General features: G+C 44.6%; 1 protein-coding gene across 7 annotated transcripts in view; it reads left to right on the top strand.

The window, feature by feature from the left end:
- kcnt1b (potassium sodium-activated channel subfamily T member 1b) overlaps positions 1 to 25,191 on the top strand; it is a 192,768-nt gene that overhangs the window by 46,131 nt on the left and 121,446 nt on the right. For all 7 annotated transcript variants that reach the window (XM_054730240.2, XM_054730247.2, XM_054730241.2 and 4 more), the window contains 20 exons: positions 972 to 1,066; positions 1,931 to 2,111; positions 3,558 to 3,722; positions 4,785 to 4,921; positions 5,478 to 5,541; positions 5,677 to 5,785; positions 5,875 to 5,983; positions 7,957 to 8,106; positions 8,194 to 8,429; positions 8,935 to 9,148; positions 10,099 to 10,204; positions 10,315 to 10,487; positions 11,107 to 11,178; positions 17,974 to 18,108; positions 22,765 to 22,876; positions 23,411 to 23,512; positions 23,644 to 23,727; positions 23,800 to 23,928; positions 24,363 to 24,383; positions 24,464 to 24,761. In XM_054730240.2, the coding sequence (XP_054586215.1) occupies positions 972 to 1,066; positions 1,931 to 2,111; positions 3,558 to 3,722; positions 4,785 to 4,921; positions 5,478 to 5,541; positions 5,677 to 5,785; positions 5,875 to 5,983; positions 7,957 to 8,106; positions 8,194 to 8,429; positions 8,935 to 9,148; positions 10,099 to 10,204; positions 10,315 to 10,487; positions 11,107 to 11,178; positions 17,974 to 18,108; positions 22,765 to 22,876; positions 23,411 to 23,512; positions 23,644 to 23,727; positions 23,800 to 23,928; positions 24,363 to 24,383; positions 24,464 to 24,761 (2,692 nt within the window). The remainder of the gene's footprint in view (positions 1 to 971; positions 1,067 to 1,930; positions 2,112 to 3,557; positions 3,723 to 4,784; positions 4,922 to 5,477; positions 5,542 to 5,676; positions 5,786 to 5,874; positions 5,984 to 7,956; positions 8,107 to 8,193; positions 8,430 to 8,934; positions 9,149 to 10,098; positions 10,205 to 10,314; positions 10,488 to 11,106; positions 11,179 to 17,973; positions 18,109 to 22,764; positions 22,877 to 23,410; positions 23,513 to 23,643; positions 23,728 to 23,799; positions 23,929 to 24,362; positions 24,384 to 24,463; positions 24,762 to 25,191) is intronic.

Below are 25,191 nucleotides of genomic sequence, written 5' to 3'. Positions count from 1 at the left end.
CAGCTTCAATGGTTTTGTTTGGTGTAGAGATGCAATAAAGTTTTACTCTGAAGCCAGATAGGAACCAAAGAGCAGCAGTCTGAACAATAAGGCAAGCAAAAGGATGAAATAAAATTGGATTATGACCTAAAAAACACACAATGGTAAATCTGTCTCAAAAATGTGCTTAAAAGCAGTAAGGTTGTTGTTCCAAATGGGGTAACGTGCTGTTATAAGGGATTCAGATGAGACCGGGACAGAGGGAGAGCTTCATGCCAAAGCGTTAGTTGGCAGATGGTAGAACCCGGGTCCAACAGCGAGGAGGTGGCAGGCTGCACAGGCTAACGAGGTGCAACTAAGAATGAGTCGTAGCAGCTTGGTGTCAGGATGGACGGTATGCTAACGTGGGAGGACTCGAACAGTGAGCCAGAAGCGGTTTGATCTTTAATTCAGAAATAAAATTAACTCTCAGCAGTCTGTTGAATATTTAATTAGATTTTTTGGGTCTAAAATGTGTTTATTCACATCTTAAATGTAATAATTTAGTTCAAACCAAGTCTTTGGACTCTTTTTGAACCCTTTAACTGGCAGGTCAACTGCTCGGTGCAGCATATTTTAGTCCTTTCATTTCATTAATGCATGTGCTAAATTTAATAAAAGTTAAAAATAAAACCAATCCGAAAAATCCCAAACACGTGGGGATGTATGAGTGAAAGGATAAGCAACATTCCCTGACAGTATTGTTGCCTTACACTCCCTTATAGCCCTCATAGCCATAATGAATCTAATGTTAAGAGATTAAAGTTTTTCGTAGAGTTTTTATTTTTATTTTTTCTAGGAGTGAAATTTCAACAGTTAATGTGAATGAAAACAATGCAAATGCAACCAGTTTACCAAAGGTCTCGTTGTTGGTATGAAACAGGACTTTTTTATCTTTCATCATTTTCCCAAACGTGTAATCATCTATCATCGTGTCTTTTCTGTCTGTGCAGAACGATTTCCATCGTGCCATCCAGAGGACCCACTCTGCCATGTTTAACCAGGTGTTCATCCTCATCTGCACCTTACTGTGTCTGGTCTTCACCGGGTGGGTGGACATCTGCCCTTCTAACAGCTGCAGTACTTATACATATATATATTTATATTTAATTTATATATTTATAACAGGGAGGAGAAAAGTGCATCGTATTCCTCTGAGGGCACATCTTGACTGGTTAGAACAGAAAATACCAGAAATAACCAGATAGTTTATTTTTGAAGAGCACTTTTGGGGATATTTTTGTTTCCTGTTCTGATCAGGCTAGATTATTTAATCTGTAAGAAGTTAGTTGGGACTTGCTACTCTTCATATTTTATTAAATCTAGCAAATGAACCCTTTATTTTTCAGGTTGTACCTGCAATAAACCCCATTTACCGTCACGTATCTCAATATAAAAGACTCGAATGAATTAGTAGCTGAAAAGTTTCTGATTTTGTTCTGAAGACTCTTTAGTAGCTCTGTGTGTTTGTACAGACTTACATGATAATGCTGCCAGGCACCTTACATTTCAACTACCCGTTTATTTAGTTTATTATGGATTTCTGCTTCCATAACCCCGGTTATTTCAATGGAAGGTCTTTGGTAGAGTTCATGAGCAGCACCCATCATTTCCTCCTCTTCACTCTGGCTAAACAGCTTCACTTCCCGTGTCGCTGGCTTTCATTAAAGCTTCAGTCTCTCTGAGGACAAAACAAATGGGCGTGACCAGTGAGAGAGAACTGATGGAACAATCGATGCTGTCACTTCGAGGCTGTGTTGCCTTTTGGTCAAATTGAATTCTGGTTTTCTGTCACGATCCAACTACAGAATAATCCTGATTGGCTTAGTGAGGACTAAATCAGGTTTTTCATTTGATCATCTGGACCAGAAGGACGTTGGTCAGACGGGAATAACTTGCTGTTCTTCTGCAGGGCATGCGGGATTCAGCATCTGGAGAGAGCCGGGAAGAACCTGTCCTTGTTTGACGCCTTTTATTTTTGCATCGTCACCTTCTCCACCGTGGGCTACGGGGACGTTACTCCACAGATCTGGCCCTCCCAGCTGCTGGTGGTCATTCTCATCTGTGTTGCTCTGGTGGTCCTCCCACTGCAGGTACAAACTAACCGGCTAGAAATCGGCCATATAATTAGACAACCTCCTGCTGCTGGTCTTAAAGCAGCACTGAGCTGTTGCTTTCTAAGCTTTACCAACTCCAGATTGTACCGCCCTCTGCTGACCAGAAACAGCAGTTTAACAGTTTTGTGGCATGGGTTGGTTCACTAGGCGGAGCTTTCTGCCAGCGTTCCAGCTGTCAGCTGTTTACTCTACTGATAGTTAACATAAAGGCTAGCAGCGTGTCGGCATTATGGCAGAGCCCGGAAGTAAAAGTATGAGTGTGTTTGGAGGTGGTGCAGAGAGCTAAAACCAGAGTGAACATTGCAGCGCGTTGTTTGTCCATTTTGGGCGTGTGAAAGCGCTTTATAAATAAAGTTGATTTGATTTGATGTGACCGCGGTGCAGCTACACTGGTTTGAGGGAGCTGTAGGAGGCTACAAAATCAGAGTGATGGTGACCTGGCTTTGTTGCTACTGGAATTGTGAGTAATTATATGTTTTGTCCAACAGTGTGGACCCTTCTACTGGCTTGTTTAGTACCAGTTGCTCGTGTTAGCATTAGCTCATTGTAGCTACTGCAGGACTGCCTTCAACTGTTGGGCTACCACTTACAACCAGTAAAACAGAGCAGCAGGAAACTATAATGTTGCTTTAAAGGGCTTCATATTGTGCATCCTTTTGTGCTGCCACGTGGCTCTCTGGGGTGTTTATGGAGGCAGCAAACACGAAAACAAATTCATTCATCCATTTCCTGTCAGTGTTTGCTTTTAGGAATGATGTGCCTTAAACAGGTCATTTTAAAAAAGACCCAGTTTGTGATGTCACAAAAATTAGAATGAACCATCTCTCACCAGTTAAAGGGAGATCTGCTGCTGGAGAAGCAGCAGCTCTACTCCAAGCCCCTCCCACAAATAAGAGCTTCCCACTTAATTTACCTTTAACTCCTACATCACCTGATCACATGGGTCCTCCACAAAACAAGTACTGAACAAAGGGATAAGTAGCACCAGACGTTGTATTAGTTGTTGTTGTTGTTGTTGATTTTTGCGACGTTCAGCATGGCATCAGCTAGTTTACGCCCTGTTCAGCTGTCGTAACAAGTTGCACACGTCTAGGTGGGAAACGGTGAATTACAGGAGTTTTGAACGGAGGGGAAAAGTGGTGACTGAGGTTGTTTTTTATTTATTTATTTTTCGCTAGCTCAGTCTGGTTTCCACTAGTTCAAGCCAGATAACTGTTGGGAAGGTTTAGCACACCTGCTGGGGCCCCTAGAGCAAACGTTACATGCTGACTGGCTTATAAACGTTCGCTTTCATCATCCCTGCTGCTGTCCACCGATGCCAGAATTCACCCCACTGAATATATAACATTATGTGACATACAACACACTTTTTATCGGATTCCTGTTGGCTCTGACTTCACACCAGTCTTGTCACTGTGTTAGTTTGAAGAGCTAGCATACCTGTGGATGGAGAGCCAGAAGCTGGGGGGGAACTACAGTCGCCATCGAGCACAAACCGAGAAGCACGTGGTGTTGTGTGTCAGCTCGCTAAAGATCGACCTGCTGATGGATTTCCTCAACGAGTTCTACGCTCATCCAAGACTGCAGGTTTGGTGGAACCTAAGAGAATACTTTTGGCTGTTGATGATAAATGTTTTTGGGTTGTTTTGATCAAAATGTGATCCTCAGGCTAGTCCACATAAACAAAAATAACAGTCATTTTTATTAAAAAAAACACATTGAAGGAAATTAAGTGCACAGTTCATGAGCCTCACTCCCTCAGCTGTCCAGGCTTGGAAGCTGCTCAACCTTCTGCTTGAGGGAACGCGGGGGAATAGATCATGGGCTGAGTGGGCGTGGTCCATTGGCAGCATTATATGCAAGCCGGATTAAAGACGTCCCTTCTGCTTCTATGTGGTATACGTTTGACCATAGTTATACAGAAAAATGTCCTTTAGGATTTATAAAAACATTTTAATGCCAACCGAATAAAATATAAACGTATTTTACGAGACACGAATATCCAGCTGTGGCTTTTATGGACAGCAGATGCACCAGTTTAGGTTTCCTGAGAGACGTTTGTTTAGGACCTTTTCTCCTTAAGCAGGTCGCAGCTATGAATCTTTAATAACCTTTAATAGCAATAAAGACTTTGAATTAAGTTTTGGTTGTGTAAAAGTCTTGTTTGTGTCATGAGTTTTATCAATATGTTTATCAATAAACTTATTTCCTGTAGTGAAGAGAGGAGACAATGAGCAGACAAGTCAACCAGTTATAACTGCGGCACATGCACGAGGCAAAATGCCCCGAACATCTGGTCACACGGTTTATTTAAACAAGGAGATGAAGATGGGAGTGTGTGTGTGCGTGTGTGTGTGTGTGTGTGTGTGTGTGTGTGTGTGTGTGTGTGTGTGTGTGTGTGTGTGTGTGTGTGTGTGTGTGTGTGTGTGTGCGTGTGTGCGTGTGTGCGTGTGTGCGTGCGTGTGTGCTTGTGTGCGTGTGTGTGTGTGTGTGTGTGTGTGTGTGTGTGTGTGTGTGTGTGCGTGTGTGTGTGTGTGTGTGTGTGTGTGTGTGTGTGTGTGTGTGTGTGTGTGTGTGTGCTTCAGGACATTTGAGAATAGGATTAAAGTAATGAAATATAAAATTTCCATAACAGTTTTTTTTCCGCAGGACTATTATGTGGTGATTCTGTGTCCAACAGAAATCGACATTCAGGTTCGTCGGATCCTCCAGATCCCCCTGTGGTCCCAGAGGGTCATCTACCTGCAGGGATCAGCCCTCAAAGACCAGGATCTGATGAGGGCCAAGTGAGTGAAAGCATGAGTAGGAACCTCTCGCACAAAGATCAGGACTTGTGCATGAATCCTGTAATAAAACATCAGTTTTGTTCCTGTTTTAAACTCAAAGCTGCCCACAGATGCTCTTGGAGGGTGCAAAAGCTACAAGTCCTCTTGGCTGCTCGTATCTAAGCATGCCTTCACTGAGTTTCAGCTGCAGTCAGAATGATCCAGGAGGCAATCACCCTTCCAGAATGTTCTGCCTTTGCCTTCAGACCCATGGAGCTGAAGTGCTGCTGCAGCATTTTCATGCACAGATAAAAGTCACACAACCTTTTGGGGTTTACGACCCGCTCCGGCTGAAGCTGAGGGACTTGGTAAAGTCATTTCTCACTGACATAAATAAATCCTTTCTGCCCCTTCATGTGCAGCATCTTCTGATTTAACAGCAGGTTGTTTTCAGTCATGCGTTAGAGCTGGAGGCATCAGCACCCGTCCACATCCAGGATCAGTGTACCTAAAACATAAATGTTCCATTAGCTGATTTTCCCCGGGACCAGGATTTGTCTGTCTCTGATTCATTCAGGATGGATGACGCCGAAGCCTGCTTCATCCTGAGCAGCAGGAATGAAGTTGACCGGACTGCTGCTGTGAGTAACAGTTCTACTGTAAAACCTTGGGTATATAAAATAATTATCGTGCTTTAAACATAAACTTCATCCTGGATCCCAGAGACAAAACACAAGCTCCATGACAGTGAAGTGAATCTACTTCTCGTCCCGCAGGATCACCAAACCATTCTGAGGGCTTGGGCTGCAAAGGACTTTGCTCCAAACTGTCCTCTCTACGTCCAAATTCTCAAACCAGAAAATAAATTCCACGTGAAGTTTGCAGGTGAGTTTGAACTTTTCAGATACTTGTAGAGGTGAAACCCACTTTTCCAGTCAGACTCAGACATTTCTGCAATCATTTCCTCTCAACAGATCATGTCGTGTGTGAGGAGGAGTTCAAGTACGCCATGTTGGCGCTGAACTGCGTGTGTCCGGCTACGTCCACATTAGTGACTCTCCTGGTTCACACCTCCAGAGGACAGTGAGTTTACAGCTCCAGGTGCAGGTGTACGAGCAGTAGCCTACGTCCTGCAGACGTTTGTTTAACGGGGACACACTAGTGAACATTTCTGTAAGTGTGTCGGTGTTCGCTCCAGAGCTCATTCTCAGCTGTTGTCCCTGGGCAGGATGTGTTTCAGCCAAACACGCAAACATCCCTACAGAAAACACAACAACGTTTAAACGGTATTTCTGTCAGTTTTACGACGTAACAAAATAAAAATAGGACAGAAGGAAAACAAAAGAAATGGGGAAAAATAAGAAAATAAGAGCGACAAAGACAAATTGGTGGTTCGCCCAAACGTGACCAGAAGGAGCTGTTAGGCACCGTGGGCCTTCACGATGGCCCCGCCCACTTCTTCCGTACGGTTTATGATGAATATTCATGTGCAGAGTATCTCACTAACCCGGGCTGACGTAACTGATTCCCATTTGGAGTCCCTGATTCACGCTTTAACACCTCCTCACCTGGATTATGCAGACTCACGACTCATCGGTGCTCCTGATTGGTGCAACGAGCTGCAGCTAGGTTTCCAACCAGCACACACAGACGCTGTCACATGACCCCAGTCTGGCACATTTACACTGGCTTTTAGGCTTTGTTTTAAGATCTTATCATTTGTGTACAAGGCATGGATGGCCTAGCATCCCGGTGCGTTCCCGAAGATCAGCTGACTACTTCCTGCTCTGCACCCCCAAAATGATCTATGAGGCGGGAGGGGAGGGGGCGTTTGCCTACGTTGCTCCTCCCCTTTGGAACTCGCTCCCTCTCGCCATACGAGAGTTAGGGTCTCGGTTGTCAAGTCTAGACTGAAGACTCACTTTTACCATTTGGCTTTTGGACGATGTTTCTATTATGGCCCAATCCCAATCCTCGCACTTGCGCCCTTCACCTGCGCGCTCCCGGCCAGGGGTGCGAGTGTGTTGTAGGGTGTATTGCACCCTTAATCTGCACTTCACCCAAGTCTGCAGCGATGCTGACCTCAAGCAAGGGAATTACCCACAAGTCATTGCTGCGGGAGAAAAGGATCAAGTTCCTTTTCTGAAATATGTATTTTCTAATGAAATGAGTTCATTTTAGGACGATTAGTTGATGCTCTGAATGTTTTAGACAAAGCAGCAATGAAGTTAAATTTATTTCAAATCATTGCTTGGTTGTTTGTTTGAAAGTTGTTAATAAAGGTTTTTGAAAGAATCCCAGCATGCGTTGTGATCGATGACTCGATGCTCCCCGTCTCAATTCTGCAATTATCTGCACACTTGTGCACCAGGCACTCGAACCCTACTGCACACTTCTCCAAGTGCACTTTGCTGAAGACCGCAGTGTTGGGACTGGGCCCATGGTTGATTTTACTGTTTTTATCTTTGTTTTTATTATTCACTAGTTGATTTATCTTATTGGACTGTTTTTAAATTCTGAATTTAATTGTTGGATTTCATCTTATTTTCCGCTCGTTTCCAACCTTCTGTAAGGCGCTTTGTTCAGCTCTCATGCTGTGCTTTACATGTGCAGCAAAAATGAAATGGTATGGTGACGACTGATGCTCTCCTCCCTAGACACGCTAGTCTTCACCAGCAGCAGCTCGCCGTAGCTTCTAGCTTTGAGGACGACAGACATTCAAACGGCAGCTGTTTACTGAAACCGTACCAAGCTGATTAAAAACTGATGATGTGCGTGATTTATCTGAACAGAACGACCTCAGAGCTGGAGTTTTGTAATTGTGGACCGTTTTAAAGAGGCTTCATTTGTCAGCCTACGGGGAAATAAGAGCCTCTGAAATTAAAAATAAAATCCATCACTTGATTTGAAGTTGACGTCTTTCATGAGTTTAAATTGCAGTCATGGTTAATGAGACTAAATGAATGACTACATAGTGGTATTACATCATTAACCCTTTAGTCATAAACTGTTTATAGCTGTCTGCTGGTCCGTTACTCGCAGTAATACTCTTTCAGGGAAGGGCAGCTGTCACCGGAGCAGTGGCAGAAGATGTATGGACGATGCTCTGGGAACGAGGTCTACCACATCCGACTGGGGGACAGCAAGTTTTTCGGCGAGTATGACGGAAAGAGCTTCACCTACGCTTCATTCCACGCCCACAAGAAGTTAGTGACTGTTCTTCTGGTCCACAGTTGTATCATGTTAGTCCTCCTAAAGCTGCTTTGTGGGAAACGTCTGACCTTTCCCTGCAGGTACGGCGTGTGTTTGATCGGTGTGAAGAAGGAGGACAACAAAAGCATCCTCCTGAATCCGGGACCACGTCACATCATGGCTGCTGCTGATACCTGCTACTACATCAACATCACCAAGGAGGAAAACTCCGCTTTCATCTTCAAGCAGGAGGAGAAGCACAGCAAAGGTCTGCCCATCAGCGGACTCTACGACGCCCCCTCCAGGCTGCCTGTGCAGAGCATCATCGCCAGCATGGGTGAGGCTGAGAACGAGAGCTGGAGGAGCAGGTTGATGTTGTGTTGAGTGTAAACGTTTGTTTACTCGTGCTTTGCTGCGTTAGTGGTCTCTTGATGCATGTTTTTGTTTCTAACCTGCTTCTTTACTTGTGGGCTGACGTTATAATGTCCTGTTTTACCTGTGAAAGTTGGTCAGGCCACCTCGTTTGGTAAGTTCATGCATGATGCATCATTTATTTACTTTCACAACTACACACTTTGCACCATTTGTATGTAGCAACAAAAGACAATCTGTGTGTTTGAGCATGCATCATTAGAAGTTATATGATGCGTGTCTAAAATATCATTTTTATTCGTGTGATTGTTTCTGGAACAGCGACTCATTTTCTCCTCAGAGCGAACCTGTTTTATTCAAGGCAGTAGAGGGGCATCTGAGGACTAAAACCATGCTAGTTCATGTGAAGATGTCGTGCGTTATGACATCAATAGTGTTGCTGCTCATTAAAGTCACTCATCTCTTTTCAGGCACTGTAGCTATTGACCTGCAGCACCCAGATCCTCCAGAGGAAAGCGGGAAACTGACCTTGCCGACGGAGAACGGTGCCGGAAGCCGTAGGCCGAGCATCGCACCCGTCCTGGAAATAGCTGACTCGTCCGCCATTTTGCCCTGCGACCTGCTCAGCGACCAATCAGAGGACGAGACCAACCATTCAGACGAGGAAGGCTCTGTGGGCTCAGAGTAAGTCACATGGGTGTGTTTTTTTAATGCATGACAGTATGGAGGTTTGTGGTCTCGTGTGGATGTTGCATCTATTTTTCTTATTCATGCTTCCATTGTGACAAAACGAGAGTTGAATGAGGTTCAGACAGGTGTGTGACTGGTGCAAGGCGCACAACGGCAGTGAGTTACGTCCTGGCAGGGAGGTCAGCACAAGGAATGTCCGTGTTCAGAGTCCCAGTACTCCTGTCGGAGGTGGACAGAGAAGGGAAACCTTCAGTTAGGACTGGTCTCTGCAGGCTAAAGCGGGTTAGCGTCTGCAGAGGTATCAGTTTCCTGTTGGGCTGACCTCGACACAGTAGTTCTCTTTAAGTCAGACGAAACATGGTCCTCTGAGCTTCTGCTCCTGCACAGGCTCAGAGCTGCTGCTTCAGCTGTTTCCTTACAAAAAGAGCTGGTGAGGAAGAAAACCTGAGGTCCCACAGCGCCTCCACGTGGCGGTCCACTGGTAGTGCTGGCTTTAATCCCAGTTTGAAGCTGTTATTGGTAAAGTAGAGGGTGCAGACCAGCTGATGAGGTAATTGCATCTGGCTCGTTACACATTAAAGGACACAAACCAAGCTGGTTGGTTTCCTCGAGTCCAAACAAGGAAGACGGGGTTCTAGTGGGTGACTGTTTCTGGGTGAGAGGTCGCTGATAAAAGAAAAGCCATGAAGGAATAAAAAAACAAGATGCATTTTTTTACTTGTAGTTTTTTAAGGCGGTAACATTAAGTACAAATCATGCAGTTAGTTAGTTTTTCTCTACAAACTACTGCTGAAGGAAAGGTGGATCATCTGTGAAGAGCAGTTATTCCAGAGGAATTCAGACGTTTTATAGTCGGCTTCAAGCTAAGAGGAGGAACAATACTTTCAGATGTCTGACGCATAAAATGTGTGTTTTGTGTTTCTGGTGAATGTTTTCCCCGTTAGCTTCGTGAAGGGCTACCCTCCCAACTCTCCCTACATCGGCAGCTCCCCCACGCTGTGCCATCTCCTTCCACAGAAAGCTCCCTTCTGCTGCCTCCGCCTCGATAAGGTGAAGATGCAGACACAAACAGCTGTTGTGCTTGTTTTCGTTGACCTTGCGCTGCGCTGCAACGCCCCAACGCCAGACTTGACTTCCTGCTGAACTCTGTCTCTGCTCAGGGCTGCACACACAACAGCTTTGAGGATGCTAAAGCATACGGCTTCAAGAACAAGTTGATTATCGTGTCCGCGGAGACTGCGGGGAACGGTCTTTACAACTTCATCGTCCCTCTGCGAGCGTACTATCGGCCCAGAAAGGAGCTCAACCCCATCGTTCTGCTACTGGACTACCCGTAAGACCTTCCAGCCTCATTCTGACTGTTTCTCCTTTAAAAGATGCAGAAGCACACAAAATCACACATTCACATTATGAACTAATGAATCCTAAACATTTAAAGAGGGACTAACTGATAGGAGAGTGAGATGATCTGGAACAGCAGACGGCATTGATCTGTGCTGCTGCGTGTTTAACACCAGTGGAAGGAATGTTTCCTGCAGACGTTCCAGATCTGCAGCTGCGTTTCTTATTGGTCGACATTTTCAGTTCAAGGTGGAAAAAAATTCCACAAAGAAATGCAGAAAAATACAATAAGCCCACAATCTGTGTGTTTGGTTAAATGCATCCTCATCCTTAAGGAGGATAAATAATACAAGCTGCCTTAGTGACACTCAGGAGTTTCCATAGCAACCAGCTTTTTGACAAACCTCCCATTGCACAGTGGAGTTAAATATTGATTTCCCTCATGTTCTAGCAGAGGTTCAAACACACATTTGCAGCCCTCATCAGCAAGCAAACTGGAGGAAATGACTTGAACAGTGACTTAATCAGTGGCTGGGTTAGGGTGATGATGATGATGATGATGATGATGATGATGATGATGATGATGATGATGATGCTCTGGTTTCCTGCAGACCAGACAACCACTTCCTAGAGGCCATCTGCTGCTTCCCCATGGTTTACTTCATGGCTGGAACCATTGATAAGTAAGTGTTTTTTATTTATTTCATTTTTTAAGTGTGTGTGTGTGTGTGTGTGGGGGGGGGGGGGGGGTGGAGGGGGGGATATAAATGAACATTTAAATTTTTATATTTTTGTTCTCTCTGGAACTGGTTTAGCTGTACATGTACTGGTTTAGCTGTACACATACTGGTTTAGCTGTACACATACTGGTTTAGCTGTACATATACTGGTTTAGCTGTACTTATACTGGTTTAGCTGTACACATACTGGTTTAGCTGTACATATACTGGTTTAGCTGTACATATACTGGTTTAGCTGTACATGTACTGGTTTAGCTGTACATATACTGGTTTAGCTGTACATATACTGGTTTAGCTGTACATATACTGGTTTAGCTGTACACATACTGGTTTAGCTGTACATATACTGGTTTAGCTGTACATATACTGGTTTAGCTGTACACGTACTGGTTTAGCTGTACACATACTGGTTTAGCTGTACATGTACTGGTTTAGCTGTACATATACTGGTTTAGCTGTAAATATACTGGTTTAGCTGTACATATACTGGTTTAGCTGTAAATATACTGGTTTAGCTGTACATATACTGGTTTAGCTGTAAATATACTGGTTTAGCTGTGCATATACTGGTTTAGCTGTAAATATACTGGTTTAGCTGTAAATATACTGGTTTAGCTGTACATGAACTGGTTTAGCTGTGCATATACTGGTTTAGCTGTAAATATACTGGTTTAGCTGTACATGTACTGGTTTAGCTGTACATATACTGGTTTAGCTGTAAATATACTGGTTTAGCTGTACATGAACTGGTTTAGCTGTGCATATACTGGTTTAGCTGTACATATACTGGTTTAGCTGTACATATACTGGTTTAGCTGTACATGTACTGGTTTAGCTGTACATATACTGGTTTAGCTGTACATATACTGGTTTAGCTGTACATATACTGGTTTAGCTGTACATGTACTGGTTTAGCTGTACATATACTGGTTTAGCTGTACATATACTGGTTTAGCTGTGCATATACTGGTTTAGCTGTACATATACTGGTTTAGCTGTACATATACTGGTTTAGCTGTACATATACTGGTTTAGCTGTACATATACTGGTTTAGCTGTACATGTACTGGTTTAGCTGTACACATACTGGTTTAGCTGTACATATACTGGTTTAGCATACTGGTTTAGCTGTACATATACTGGTTTAGCTGTACATGTACTGGTTTAGCTGTACATATACTGGTTTAGCTGTACATATACTGGTTTAGCTGTACATATACTGGTTTAGCTGTACATATACTGGTTTAGCTGTACATATACTGGTTTAGCTGTACATATACTGGTTTAGCTGTACATATACTGGTTTAGCTGTACATATACTGGTTTAGCTGTACATATACTGGTTTAGCTGTACATGTACTGGTTTAGCTGTACATATACTGGTTTAGCTGTACATATACTGGTTTAGCTGTACATGTACTGGTTTAGCTGTACATATACTGGTTTAGCTGTAAATATACTGGTTTAGCTGTACATATACTGGTTTAGCTGTACATATACTGGTTTAGCTGTACATGTACTGGTTTAGCTGTACATATACTGGTTTAGCTGTACATATACTGGTTTAGCTGTACATATACTGGTTTAGCTGTACATATACTGGTTTAGCTGTACATATACTGGTTTAGCTGTACATATACTGGTTTAGCTGTACACATACTGGTTTAGCTGTACATGTACTGGTTTAGCTGTACATGTACTGGTTTAGCTGTACATATAATGCTGGCGGGGAAGGAGCCGGAGCTTGTGGCAGAGGTTGAGCGGTACCGGCTAGATATAGTCGGACTCACCTCGACACATAGCATTGGCTCTGGAACCCGAGACCTGGAGAGGGGTTGGACACTCTACTTTGCTGGAGTTGCTCCGGGTGAGAGGCGGAGGGCTGGGGTTGGCTTTTTGTTAGCCCCGAGACTCTCTGCCTGTGTGTTGGGGTTTACCCCGGGGGACAAGAGGGTAGCTTCCTTGCGCCTTCGGGTCGGGGAACGGGTCCTGACTGTTGTTTGTGCGTATGGGCCAAATATCAGTTCAGAGTACCCACCCTTTTTGGAGTCCCTGGGACGAGTGCTAGATAGTACTCCATCAGGGGACTCCATTGTCCTGCTGGGGGACTTCAATGCTCACGTGGGCAATGACAGCTTGACCCGGAGGGGTGTGATTGGGAGGAACGGCCCACCTGATCAGAACTCGAGCGGTGTTTTGTTATTGGACTTCTGTGCAAGCCGCAGTTTGGCCATAACGAACACCATGTTCGAACATAAAGATGCCCACCGGTACACTTGGTACCAGGGCAGCCTAGGTCACAGGTCGATGATAGATTTTGTAGTCGTATCATCTGACCTGCGACCGTATGTTTTGGACACCCGAGTGAAGAGAGGGGCGGAGCTGTCAACTGATCACCACCTGGTGGTGAGTTGGATCAGATGGCAAGGGAACATGCCGCGTAGACCTGGCAGACCCAAACGCATAGTGAGGGTCTGCTGGGAACGCCTGGCAGAAGAACCTGTCAAGACGGTCTTCAACTCCCACCTCCGGCAGAGCTTTGACCACGTCCCGAGAGCAGTGGGGGACATTGAGTCCGAGTGGGCCTTGTTCCACTCTGCGATTGTCGAGGCGGCTGTTGCTAGCTGTGGTCGTAAGGTGGCCGGTGCCAGTCGTGGTGGCAACCCCCGTACCCGCTGGTGGACACCAGAGGTTCGGGGAGCCGTCAGGCTGAAGAAGGAGGCCTACAGGGCGTGGCTGGTCTGTGGGTCTCCGGAGGCAGCAGACAGGTACCGGATAGCCAAGCGGGGTGCAGCAGTGGCAGTTGCCGAGGCAAAATCTCGGGCGTGGGAGGAGTTTGGTGAGGCCATGGAGAGAGACTATCGATCGGCTCCAAAGAGGTTCTGGCAAACTGTCCGGCGCCTCAGGAGAGGAAGGCAGCAACTCGCTCACACTGTTTACAGTGGGGATGGGGAGCTGCTGACGTCAACTGAGGCTATAGTCGGACGGTGGAAGGAATACTTTGAGGAGCTCCTCAATCCCACCAATGCGCATTCCGAGGAGGAACCAGAGCTGGGAGGCCTGGGGATGGACTGTCCGATCTCGGGGGCGGAAGTTGCTGAGGTAGTCAAACAACTACACAGCGGCGGAGCCCCGGGGGCGGATGAGGTTCGTCCTGGGTATCTCAAGGCTATGGATGTTGTAGGGCTGTCATGGTTGACACGTCTCTACAACATTGCGTGGTCATCGGGGGCAGTTCCTAGGGAGTGGCAGACCGGGGTGGTGGTCCCCATCTTTAAGAAGGGTGACCTGAGGGTGTGTTCCAACTATAGGGGGATCACACTCCTCAGCCTCCCTGGAAAGGTCTACTCCAAGGTACTGGAGAGGAGGGTCCGATCGATAGTTGAATCTCAGATAGAGGAGGAGCAATGTGGTTTTCGTCCTGGCCGTGGAACTGTGGACCAGCTCTATACCCTTGCAAGGGTGATGGAGGGGGCATGGGAGTTTGCCCAACCAATCCACATGTGCTTTGTGGATTTGGAGAAGGCTTATGACCGTGTCCCCAGGGGCACCCTGTGGGGGACGCTCCAGGAGTATGGGGTGGGTGGCTTTCTGTTAAGGGCCATTCAGTCCCTTTACCAGAGGAGCGTGAGTTTGGTCCGCATAGCCGGTAGTAAGTCGGACCTGTTCCCAGTGAGGGTTGGACTCCGCCAGGGCTGCCCTTTGTCACCGGTTCTGTTCATCACATTTATGGACAGAATTTCTAGGTGCAGCCGTGGTAGGGAGTGTGTCGAGTTTGGTGGCAGGAGAATCTCGTCTCTGCTTTTTGCGGATGATGTGGTCCTCCTAGCTTCATCCAGCTCTGACCTTCAGCTCTTGCTGGGTAGGTTCGCGGCCGAATGTGAAGCGGCTGGGATGAGGATCAGCACCTCGAAATCTGAGACCATGGTTCTCGACCGGAAAAGGGTGGCTTGCCACCTCCGGGTCGGGGGAGAGGTCCTACCTCAAGTGGAGGAGTTTAAGTATCTCGGGGTCTTGTTCACGAGTGAGGGTAGGAGGGATCGGGAGATCGACAGGCGGATTGGTTCGGCGTCTGCAGTGATGCGGACGCTGAGTCGATCTGTCGTGGGGAAGAGGGAGCTGAGCCAGAAAGCCAGGCTCTCGATTTACCGGTCGATCTACGTCCCAATCCTCACCTATGGTCATGAGCTTTGGGTAATGACCGAAAGAACGAGATCGCGGATACAAGCGGCCGAAATGAGTTTCCTCCGTAGGGTGGCCGGGCTCAGCCTTAGAGATAGGGTGAGGAGCTCGGACATTCGGGAGGGACTCGGAGTAGAACCGCTGCTCCTCCGGATCGAAAGGAGCCAGTTGAGGTGGTTTGGGCATCTGGTCAGGATGCCTCCTGGACGCCTCCCCGGGGAGGTGTTTCGGGCATGTCCTGCCGGCAGAAGGCCCCCGGGTCGACCCAGGACACGTTGGAGAGGTTACATCTCCAATCTGGTCCGGGAACGCCTTGGGGTCCTGCCGGAGGAGCTGGTGGACAAGGCCGGGGAGAGGACGGCCTGGAGCTCCCTAGTTGGGATGCTGCCCCCGCGACCCGGACCCGGATAAGCGGAGGAAGACGAGACGAGACGAGATATACTGGTTTAGCTGTACATATACTGGTTTAGCTGTACATATACTGGTTTAGCTGTACATATACTGGTTTAGCTGTACACATACTGGTTTAGCTGTACATGTATTGGTTTAGCTGTACATATACTGGTTTAGCTGTAAATATACTGGTTTAGCTGTACATATACTGGTTTAGCTGTAAATATACTGGTTTAGCTGTGCATATACTGGTTTAGCTGTACATGTACTGGTTTAGCTGTACATATACTGGTTTAGCTGTACATATACTGGTTTAGCTGTACATATACTGGTTTATCTGTACATATACTGGTTTAGCTGTACATATACTGGTTTAGCTGTACATATACTGGTTTAGCATACTGGTTTAGCTGTACATATACTGGTTTAGCTGTACATATACTGGTTTAGCTGTACATATACTGGTTTAGCTGTACACATACTGGTTTAGCTGTACATGTACTGGTTTAGCTGTACATATACTGGTTTAGCTGTAAATATACTGGTTTAGCTGTAAATATACTGGTTTAGCTGTACATATACTGGTTTAGCTGTAAATATACTGGTTTAGCTGTGCATATACTGGTTTAGCTGTGCATATACTGGTTTAGCTGTGCATATACTGGTTTAGCTGTACATGTACTGGTTTAGCTGTACATATACTGGTTTAGCTGTACATATACTGGTTTAGCTGTACATATACTGGTTTACCTGTACATATACTGGTTTAGCTGTACATATACTGGTTTAGCTGTACATATACTGGTTTAGCATACTGGTTTAGCTGTACATATACTGGTTTAGCTGTACATATACTGGTTTAGCTGTACATATACTGGTTTAGCTGTACATATACTGGTTTAGCATACTGGTTTAGCTGTACATATACTGGTTTAGCATACTGGTTTAGCTGTACATATACTGGTTTAGCTGTACATATACTGGTTTAGCTGTACATATACTGGTTTAGCTGTACATATACTGGTTTAGCTGTACATAAACTGGTTTAGCTGTACATATACTGGTTTAGCTGTACATAAACTGGTTTAGCTGTACATATACTGGTTTAGCTGTACATATACTGGTTTAGCTGTACATATACTGGTTTAGCTGTACATAAACTGGTTTAGCTGTACATATACTGGTTTAGCCGTACATATACTGGTTTAGCTGTACATATACTGGTTTAGCTGTACATATACTGGTTTAGCTGTAAATATACTGGTTTAGCTGTACATATACTGGTTTAGCTGTACATATACTGGTTTAGCTGTACATATACTGGTTTAGCTGTACATATACTGGTTTAGCTGTACATATACTGGTTTAGCTGTACATATACTGGTTTAGCTGTACATACACTGGTTTAGCTGTACATAAACTGGTTTAGCTGTACATAAACTGGTTTAGCTGTACATATACTGGTTTAGCTGTACATATACTGGTTTAGCTGTACATATACTGGTTTAGCTGTACATATACTGGTTTAGCTGTACATATACTGTGGAGATAGTAAGATTTAAAAAGTGGTTCTCCCGCATTGGTCCAAAAACCTCCACCAATAACACGGCTCGAACCGAAACCAACGACTGGACCATTCGGTTGTCTCTCACCAAACCGCCGCACTTCCACTTTCACCTGGGTCACCCATTCTTCACGCATTTGAGCGTTTAGCAACAGAACACCGCTGGTGGGAGAGGTTCTCCGCTCAGTAGTGTCAGAGAAGGACAACCAGCCATAGTCCCAGAACTAAAAACATCAATAGAAGTCTCGGACAACCTGGAACGACGGCTGACAGAAGGGATGAGAGTTCTGTCCAGCTTGTTTTGCAGATTTGACATTGAAGCTGTAATGGCTGCTGAAGAGAAATCCCACTCTGAGCTGCTCTCCATTTACTGAATTTGTACTTTAGAATTTTCTGATTCATGAAACCTGACATAAAACCAAGAAATCCTCAAAATATTTATGTTTCGCTGCTTTCTGGAAGCAGTTTGATATTAAACACCAGAAAAGACCCTCAGAGTTGGATTCCTTCTCTATAACAACAATTTAGCAAGTTTTTTGATGATGATTTCTGATTTTCCCCACGCAACACATCTGTTGTGTAACTTGAATGCACCCCAGTCTGGACAACCTGCTCCAGTGTGGGATCATCTATGCTGATAACTTGGTGGTTGTGGACAAGGAGAGCACCATGAGTGCTGAGGAAGACTACATGGCAGATGCCAAAACCATCGTCAACGTCCAGACGATGTTCAGGTAACAGGAGAGCCTAAAATATGGGGTAAGATTTGTGCCAAAAGGATCAACCAAAAATATGCCTGAATAAAGACATCAAAAGGAACATTTTAGTGATTTTTTATTTGAAATTCACAACAAAATTAACTAATTCATATGTAAATATAAAATTTTTAAATATCTCTGTTTACTTCTTAACTGTTCACATTTTATTTCTTTGACACCATTTTGTTAATTACTCAGACTATTTAGACTTTTATTCTGAAGGGCATAAAAGCTCGATTTTGCTTCTGCCTGTGAAAGTCTGAGCAAAATCGGCTTTGTTCCCATCGGAGTGAGTGGCTCGAACTCTATACGCAAACCTCTAATGAATACTTTAGTAAATATAAATATTTCATATTGAAAATACAAATATTAGTTTATTTAGATTTTTGAGTGATTTTCTGCTTTTGAATTTCACACTTTTGCTTCTAAAATGTTCTTTCTGGTTGCTTTAATGAGGTAGATGTTGTGTGAAACTCAGGGGCGCAGATAGGATTTTCAAACTGGGGGGGACGAAGTTCCAAACACACACACACGCACACACACACACACACGCACGTACACATACACATACACAAACTATTGCAAGCACCTTAACTCTAGAGCTCAGTGAGTTTGTGTAATTTCATCCAACGGTTTACATAAAAACTAACATTTATATACGTGTTTGAAGCCGTTATGCAACAAAGCTCTGCCTGATCAACACTATAAATGATAAATGACCCGCACTTGTATAGCGCCTCTCAGAGTAAGGACTCCAAAGTGCTTTACACTACAGTGTATCATTCATCCATTCACTCACTCATTCACACACTGATGGGGATGAGCTACGATGTAGCCACAGCCGCCCTGGGGCGCACTGACAGAGGCGCCCCACTATTTAATTCAGTCATTTGTTATTCTTCCAATCAGTTGCTAACCCAAACCTCACGCTTTATGCAAAACATTAAATGATTTTCAGCGTACCGATCTTTACAGAAAACATAAAAACCCTAAAAAACTGCACATAAAATATATTTAAAAAACGATATTCACTTATTACTTAGAGCAGTGGTTCCCAAACTTTTCAGCCTGACCAACAGATGTTCCTTCGTATTTTTACGTTATTTATAAATTTTCATTATATTTGGAAAGTTTTAATTTATATATAAATATATAAATCTTTTTTAATTTAATATTTTACTTTTTTTATGATTATGTGGCACACTTGTCTTCCATACATTATGCATCTGTATTTGCCTCTTTTTTACGGCTTTTTTTTTTTAATTGTCGCTACGTCTGTGACGTTAGCGGTGTTTTACCATCATTTCTACATCCATCACGTCCCAGAGAAGGTTAAACCAACATCAAACCCAACGTTTGGGGCTCGTAAACTCCACACACACCTCTCGTGCAGCACCAGCTGTCTGATGCTGCAGCAGCGTCCATCTTCCCGGCTGGATGAGTGAATTTCTTCATCAGAGTCAATGATCTGCTTCATGTTGTCGTTCTTTTTTAAAACACAGAAACGGTTTTGTTACCTGTTATTGACGCTACGTTTCACCGTCGGCTGCCGGCTTCTTCAGGCTGATGCTGATGGTGGCGCGTCACTTCCTTCTCCGTTTATCTGCGGGCAACTATAACATAGTTGGGATATTAAAAAACAGCCAAATTCAACACAGCAATATTACAAAAGAAGAACAATCAGCCATGACAGCTTTATCCAAAAATGAACAGATAATTATTCTACCGGCAGACAAAGGAAGAACCACAGTAGTTATGGACAAAGAAAAATATAAACAACAGATGAAACAGATGCTAGAAGACAAAAATACATATGAAATACTTAAAAAAGCTCCAACAGAAAACATTAAGAAAAAAATGAAAAAATTACTGAAGCCACTGCACGAAAAAAGTAAAATAACAGAAAAAATGTACAAACACTGGATTCCCATGGCGAATATAACTCCAAGAATATATGGAACGCCAAAAATACATAAACAAAACACCACTTAGACCAATAGTTGACAGCATAGGTACACCGACGTACAACATGGCAAAAGATATCAGCAGAATCATCAGCCCGTTATTAGGAAATACAGACCAACACTGCAAAAATAGCATAGAACTGGCAAAAGAACTAAAGGAAATTACAATAGAAGACAACGACATACTCATCTCACATGACGTCACATCTCTGTTCACAACAACACCAACCCAACAAACCATAGACATAGTAGTTAACAGAATCAGACAAGACAAGACTTTACACAAAAGGACAAACCTCACAGCAGATGACATAGCACAACTGATAGGACTGGTAGCTAACTCCACTTACTTCACATACGACAACACAACATACAAACAACTGGAAGGCTTCGCCATGGGTAACCCGTTATCAGCCACCCTGTGTGAGTTTTTCATGGAAGACCTGGAACAAAAAGCCATAGCCACCGCCCCCCCAAACTGCAAAATAAAACTATGGAAACGCTACGTGGATGACATACTGGAAATCATACCAAGAGGTCAAACAGAAACACTAACACAACACTTAAACAACACTGACGACACGGGCAACATAAAGTTCACTTATGAGTCAGAAACAGAAGGCAGCATAGCATTTATGGACATGAAAATCACCAGGCAGACCGACGGGACCCTAAACATAAACACATACAGGAAACCAACACACACAGACCAATATCTATTATGGACATCAGAACACCCCACCATACACAACATGTCAGTAATCAGAACATTATATCACCGAGCAAACATAATAACAGAAGAGAGAGACCGTAAACAAGAGGACAAACACATACAACACGCTTTAAAGACCTGCAGATACCCGACATGGGCAATAAACAAAGGAAAACAACAAACAAAAACAGAAAGGAAAGAACAACCCAAGCAAAGAACCAGAAACCCAGAAAGACAAGAACCAGAACCAGTGATAACCCTACCATACATCAGAGGCATAACGGAAAAAATAAGAGCAACAATGAAAAAAACACAACATAAACACACCAACAAAGCCATACACAACAGTTAGAAACAGACTAGTGCACCCAAAAGACAAAATATCAGCTGGACAAAAATGTGGAGTCATCTACGAAATCCCATGCAAACTCTGCAATAAAACATACGTAGGAGAAACCGGACGCCAACTCAATACACGGACAATAGAACACAGAAAGGAGTGTGAGAAAGAGGCAAGTCGAAAACACACAAGAGCAGCAAAAGAAGAAGCAGAAAGTACAATAAAGAAGTCAGCCGTAACAGATCACTGCACAAGAGAAAACCACATAATGGACTGGGACAGCACACGGATCATAAACACCGAACAACAAAAATACAAAAGATGGATCAAGGAAGCAATCGAGATAAGGAGACGTGGATGTGGGACCATGAACAGGGACGACGGAGTTTACACGCTGGACCACACATGGGACTGCATCGTCGGAGAGGGGAGGGCGGGCAGTAGAGGGCGACAACGTCCTCTGCTGCCCGCAGATAAACGGAGAAGGAAGTGACGCGCCACCATCAGCGTCAGCCTGAAGATGCCGTCAGCGAAACATAGCGTCAATAACAGGTAACGAAACCGTTTCTGTGTTTAAAAAAAGAACGACAACATGTAATTAGAAATAACGCACAGCAAGAACACACCTAAGATCTGCTTCATAATCAGAGTCAGTCATGACCAGACAAAGTGATCAGTCAACAAAGACCAGACCTGCCAGCAATTATAGGTTTTATCTCATATTTGTGCTCTTCATGCTGCACGCGTCTCCTCCTCTCCCCGACTGGGAGCCTCTCGGCGGGAGGTGATTTTCAAACTCTAAAAACTCCCAAACTTTGCTCATCCTGAAGGTTCCACATCTCCACTATCTTCTGGTGTAAAGTAGTAACTTCATGAGGGATCATGTTTGTAGATGAGACTTGTTAAAGTCAGCAATGAGGCTTTGGCGCTTATAACGAGTAAGTCCCAACACCGACAACAACGTACTGAAACTAGAACCAACACGCATAAACAGACAGATCGGTCCCGCCTGCTTACACTGTTGGTCTTTTTTAAATACGCAGTAATCGTTGCTCATCCTGCATCCTAGCAGCAACTCCTGTTGCACCTCTGGAGTCGGTGTTTGTTTACGTCATGCTGCATTCAGTGTAATTGGAAAAAGGAGCTTCAAGCGCTTAACCTCCGATTTTGTTTTCTTTCTGGCCTTACTGCGGGGGACGGATCGGAGTCGATCTGAATCTGGGGGGGACAGGTCCCCCCCGTCCCCCACCCTATCTGCGCGCCTGGTGAAACTGTATTTTTTGGTTGATCTCATCTTATCTTGTACTAAAATGACTTCTTTTGAGTCTTTACCTTTCTGGCTGTGGTGTATTCACCTCTTCTGTTCTCATCAGAAGCGGACGAGGAGCTGTTCTGTAAAAGTTTTAAAGAACAGAAAACCCGTTCATCTTCGTGACAAACTCCTGCCAGAAAAGCCCAGAAACCAATCGTTTATGCAGCAAACCCAATTAAACGCATTCATCACTGTCGTGCTCCGTCTTCTGTCTGGACAAAGCTTCTCATCTCACCTCCAAAAGTTTCTGGTCTCTTTATTTATTTATTTATTTATTTATTTATGATGTCTCTTCCTCCCTCAGATTGTTCCCCAGTCTCAGCATCATCACGGAGCTCACGCACCCGTCCAACATGAGGTTCATGCAGTTCAGAGCGAAGGACTGCTACTCGCTCGCTCTGTCCAAGCTGGAGAAGGTGAGGTTCTGCAGCTGCGAGTTTCCAAGCAGCAGATTACAGCTGGATTATGTTATGCTTACAATCCCAATGCAGCTCTTCTTCACGGACTCAGAGATTAATAACTGGTGTGCAGTAAGAAATATTTACAAAAGAAAACCTTTTTGCATGAAATGTTTTCATCCCAAGACAGAAACAGACATTTTAAAAGAATCAGTTTGGTGTTTGGGGGTTTAGTCAGCCTCACCGTGAGTCTCATCAGGAATTAAAACGCGGCTCTTCATTAGAAATGGTTTGGTTTGAGGATGGTTTTGGCTTGTTATGGGTGCAAAATGCAGCTGTAAAAGACATAAACATCACTGTTTTCCTCTGTTTTGCTCATGAAGGCTATGTTGGTTTAAAATAGCATGAATGAAGATTTTCCTTTAATGAAGACCCGAGCACCATCGGGCTTCTGTAAAAATGTTCCGGCACTGTAAAAATGTTCCTGCACTGTAAAAATGTTCCTGCACTGTAAAAACGAAGGCCAGACGTGTGCTTCGCTGCGTTTTCCAGATAGAGCGCGATAAGGGCTCCAACCTGGCCTTCATGTTCCGGCTGCCGTTTGCTGCGGGCCGAGTGTTCAGCATCAGCATGCTGGACACGCTGCTGTACCAGGTGGGACACCAGCGCTCTGGGTTTGAGTCGTTGTGAATAAAAACGTCAAGGCGATCATAAATCTGAGACACAGAATGAATGTTTAACCAGCCTGTTTAATGAGTTCATCTCCCGTTTGTCTCGCTCGACAGTCGTTTGTGAAGGACTACATGATCGCCATCACCCGGCTCCTTCTGGGTCTGGACACCACACCTGGCTCTGGTTACCTGTGTGTTGTACGTACGGAAGTCCTCAGGTCTGTGTGGAAGGAGTCGCACTTTCTGAAGCTGCCTGCTTTGTGTCCTCAGATAAAAATCACAGAGGAGGACCTTTGGATCCGGACCTACGGCCGACTGTTTCAGAAGTTTTGCTCCTCCAGCGCCGAGATCCCGATCGGCATCTACCGGACCGAGTCGCACGTGTTCTCCACGTCAGAGGCGAGCAGTTTGGTCTCTAAATAGCTCTCGCCGTTTGTTTTGAAGCAGATTTCAAACAGAAATGTAAAAGTTGCAATAAAATACAGAACGTGCACAACCTCCTCCTCCGCTAGCAGATCAGATGAGTTTGAGTTGATTATAAAACATTTATGCCACTTTTCGTCTCACTTCTCTTTAATCAGTGCCGTTGTGTTTGTGATCTGCTGCGATAATCAGCTGTTAGATTCACACCGAGCTGACAACATCTCACCTGTGTGATTGGTGTAATTCAGGTAGATTAGACCTCTGGAAGGACGGGGTGGCTGGCTGAGGTTCATTTACAGCTTTCAGCCATAAGTAATGAAATGTGATGATGAACTATTTCATGCGCTCTGAGGTGAAGTTGCTTCTAATTCTTCATCTTCCGTTGCATCTGTGTTTGGGTTCTGTTCCAGAGGAACGACAGCAATGTGCAGGTTGGTGATCTTCACCTAACGAAAGCTGAGACCACTCAGCACTTACGTTCACACACTTCCTCTCCGTGCTCCACCTGCAGTCCCAGGTGTCCATCAACGCCGAGCAGGGCGAGGAGCACCGCGACCGTGGAGAGTCCTGGAAGGAGAAGACGGCTCACAGGAACTCCACCGCCAGCGACCAGTCGGAGCACCCGCTGCTGAGGAAGAAGAGCATGCAGTGGGCCCGGCGGTTAAGTAGGAAAAACGTCAAACCTGCGAGCAGAGCGGAGCGCATTTCTCAGCAGAGACTCAACCTGTACCGGCGCTCCGAGCGGCAGGAGCTCTCTGAGCTGGTGAAGAATCGCATGAAGCACCTGGGTCTGCCGACGGTGGGCTACGGTGAGCAGCACGGCCCAGATCAGCGCCGGTTCACTTCCACACTTCAGTTCCTACTAATGACTCTTAGTTTATGAGGGTTTTGTTCAATATTAATATGTTGTTTATTCACATGTTTTAATTAACTGTAATGTGCCCAAAAATCAAGAGATGACGCAGATTGGAGTCTTGGGCTGTTTGAGAGAAATAATAAGTCAGTGGTTGAGTTTAGTATCTGATCAAAAGTTGATGCAAGAGGAGATCCATTTGAAACGAGCAGACATGAAGATGTTAGAAGCAGTTCTTGGGATTTATTTCTTCACAGTGACAGTAAATGCAGCTGTCTGTTCAAAACTAGTCAGAAATAAACTAAACTTACGTTTGTTTATCTTTAAATGTTAATCTGGTACTCTCACATGTTCAGAAACGTGATCGTTTTCTTTCACTGAATGTA

The sequence above is a fragment of the Nothobranchius furzeri genome, chromosome 10 (genome assembly GCF_043380555.1).
Source record: "Nothobranchius furzeri strain GRZ-AD chromosome 10, NfurGRZ-RIMD1, whole genome shotgun sequence".
In the NCBI taxonomy this organism is placed as follows: domain Eukaryota; kingdom Metazoa; phylum Chordata; class Actinopteri; order Cyprinodontiformes; family Nothobranchiidae; genus Nothobranchius; species Nothobranchius furzeri.
The sequence above is the reverse complement of the archived record's forward strand: the minus strand, read 5'-3'. Positions and strand labels throughout refer to the sequence as shown.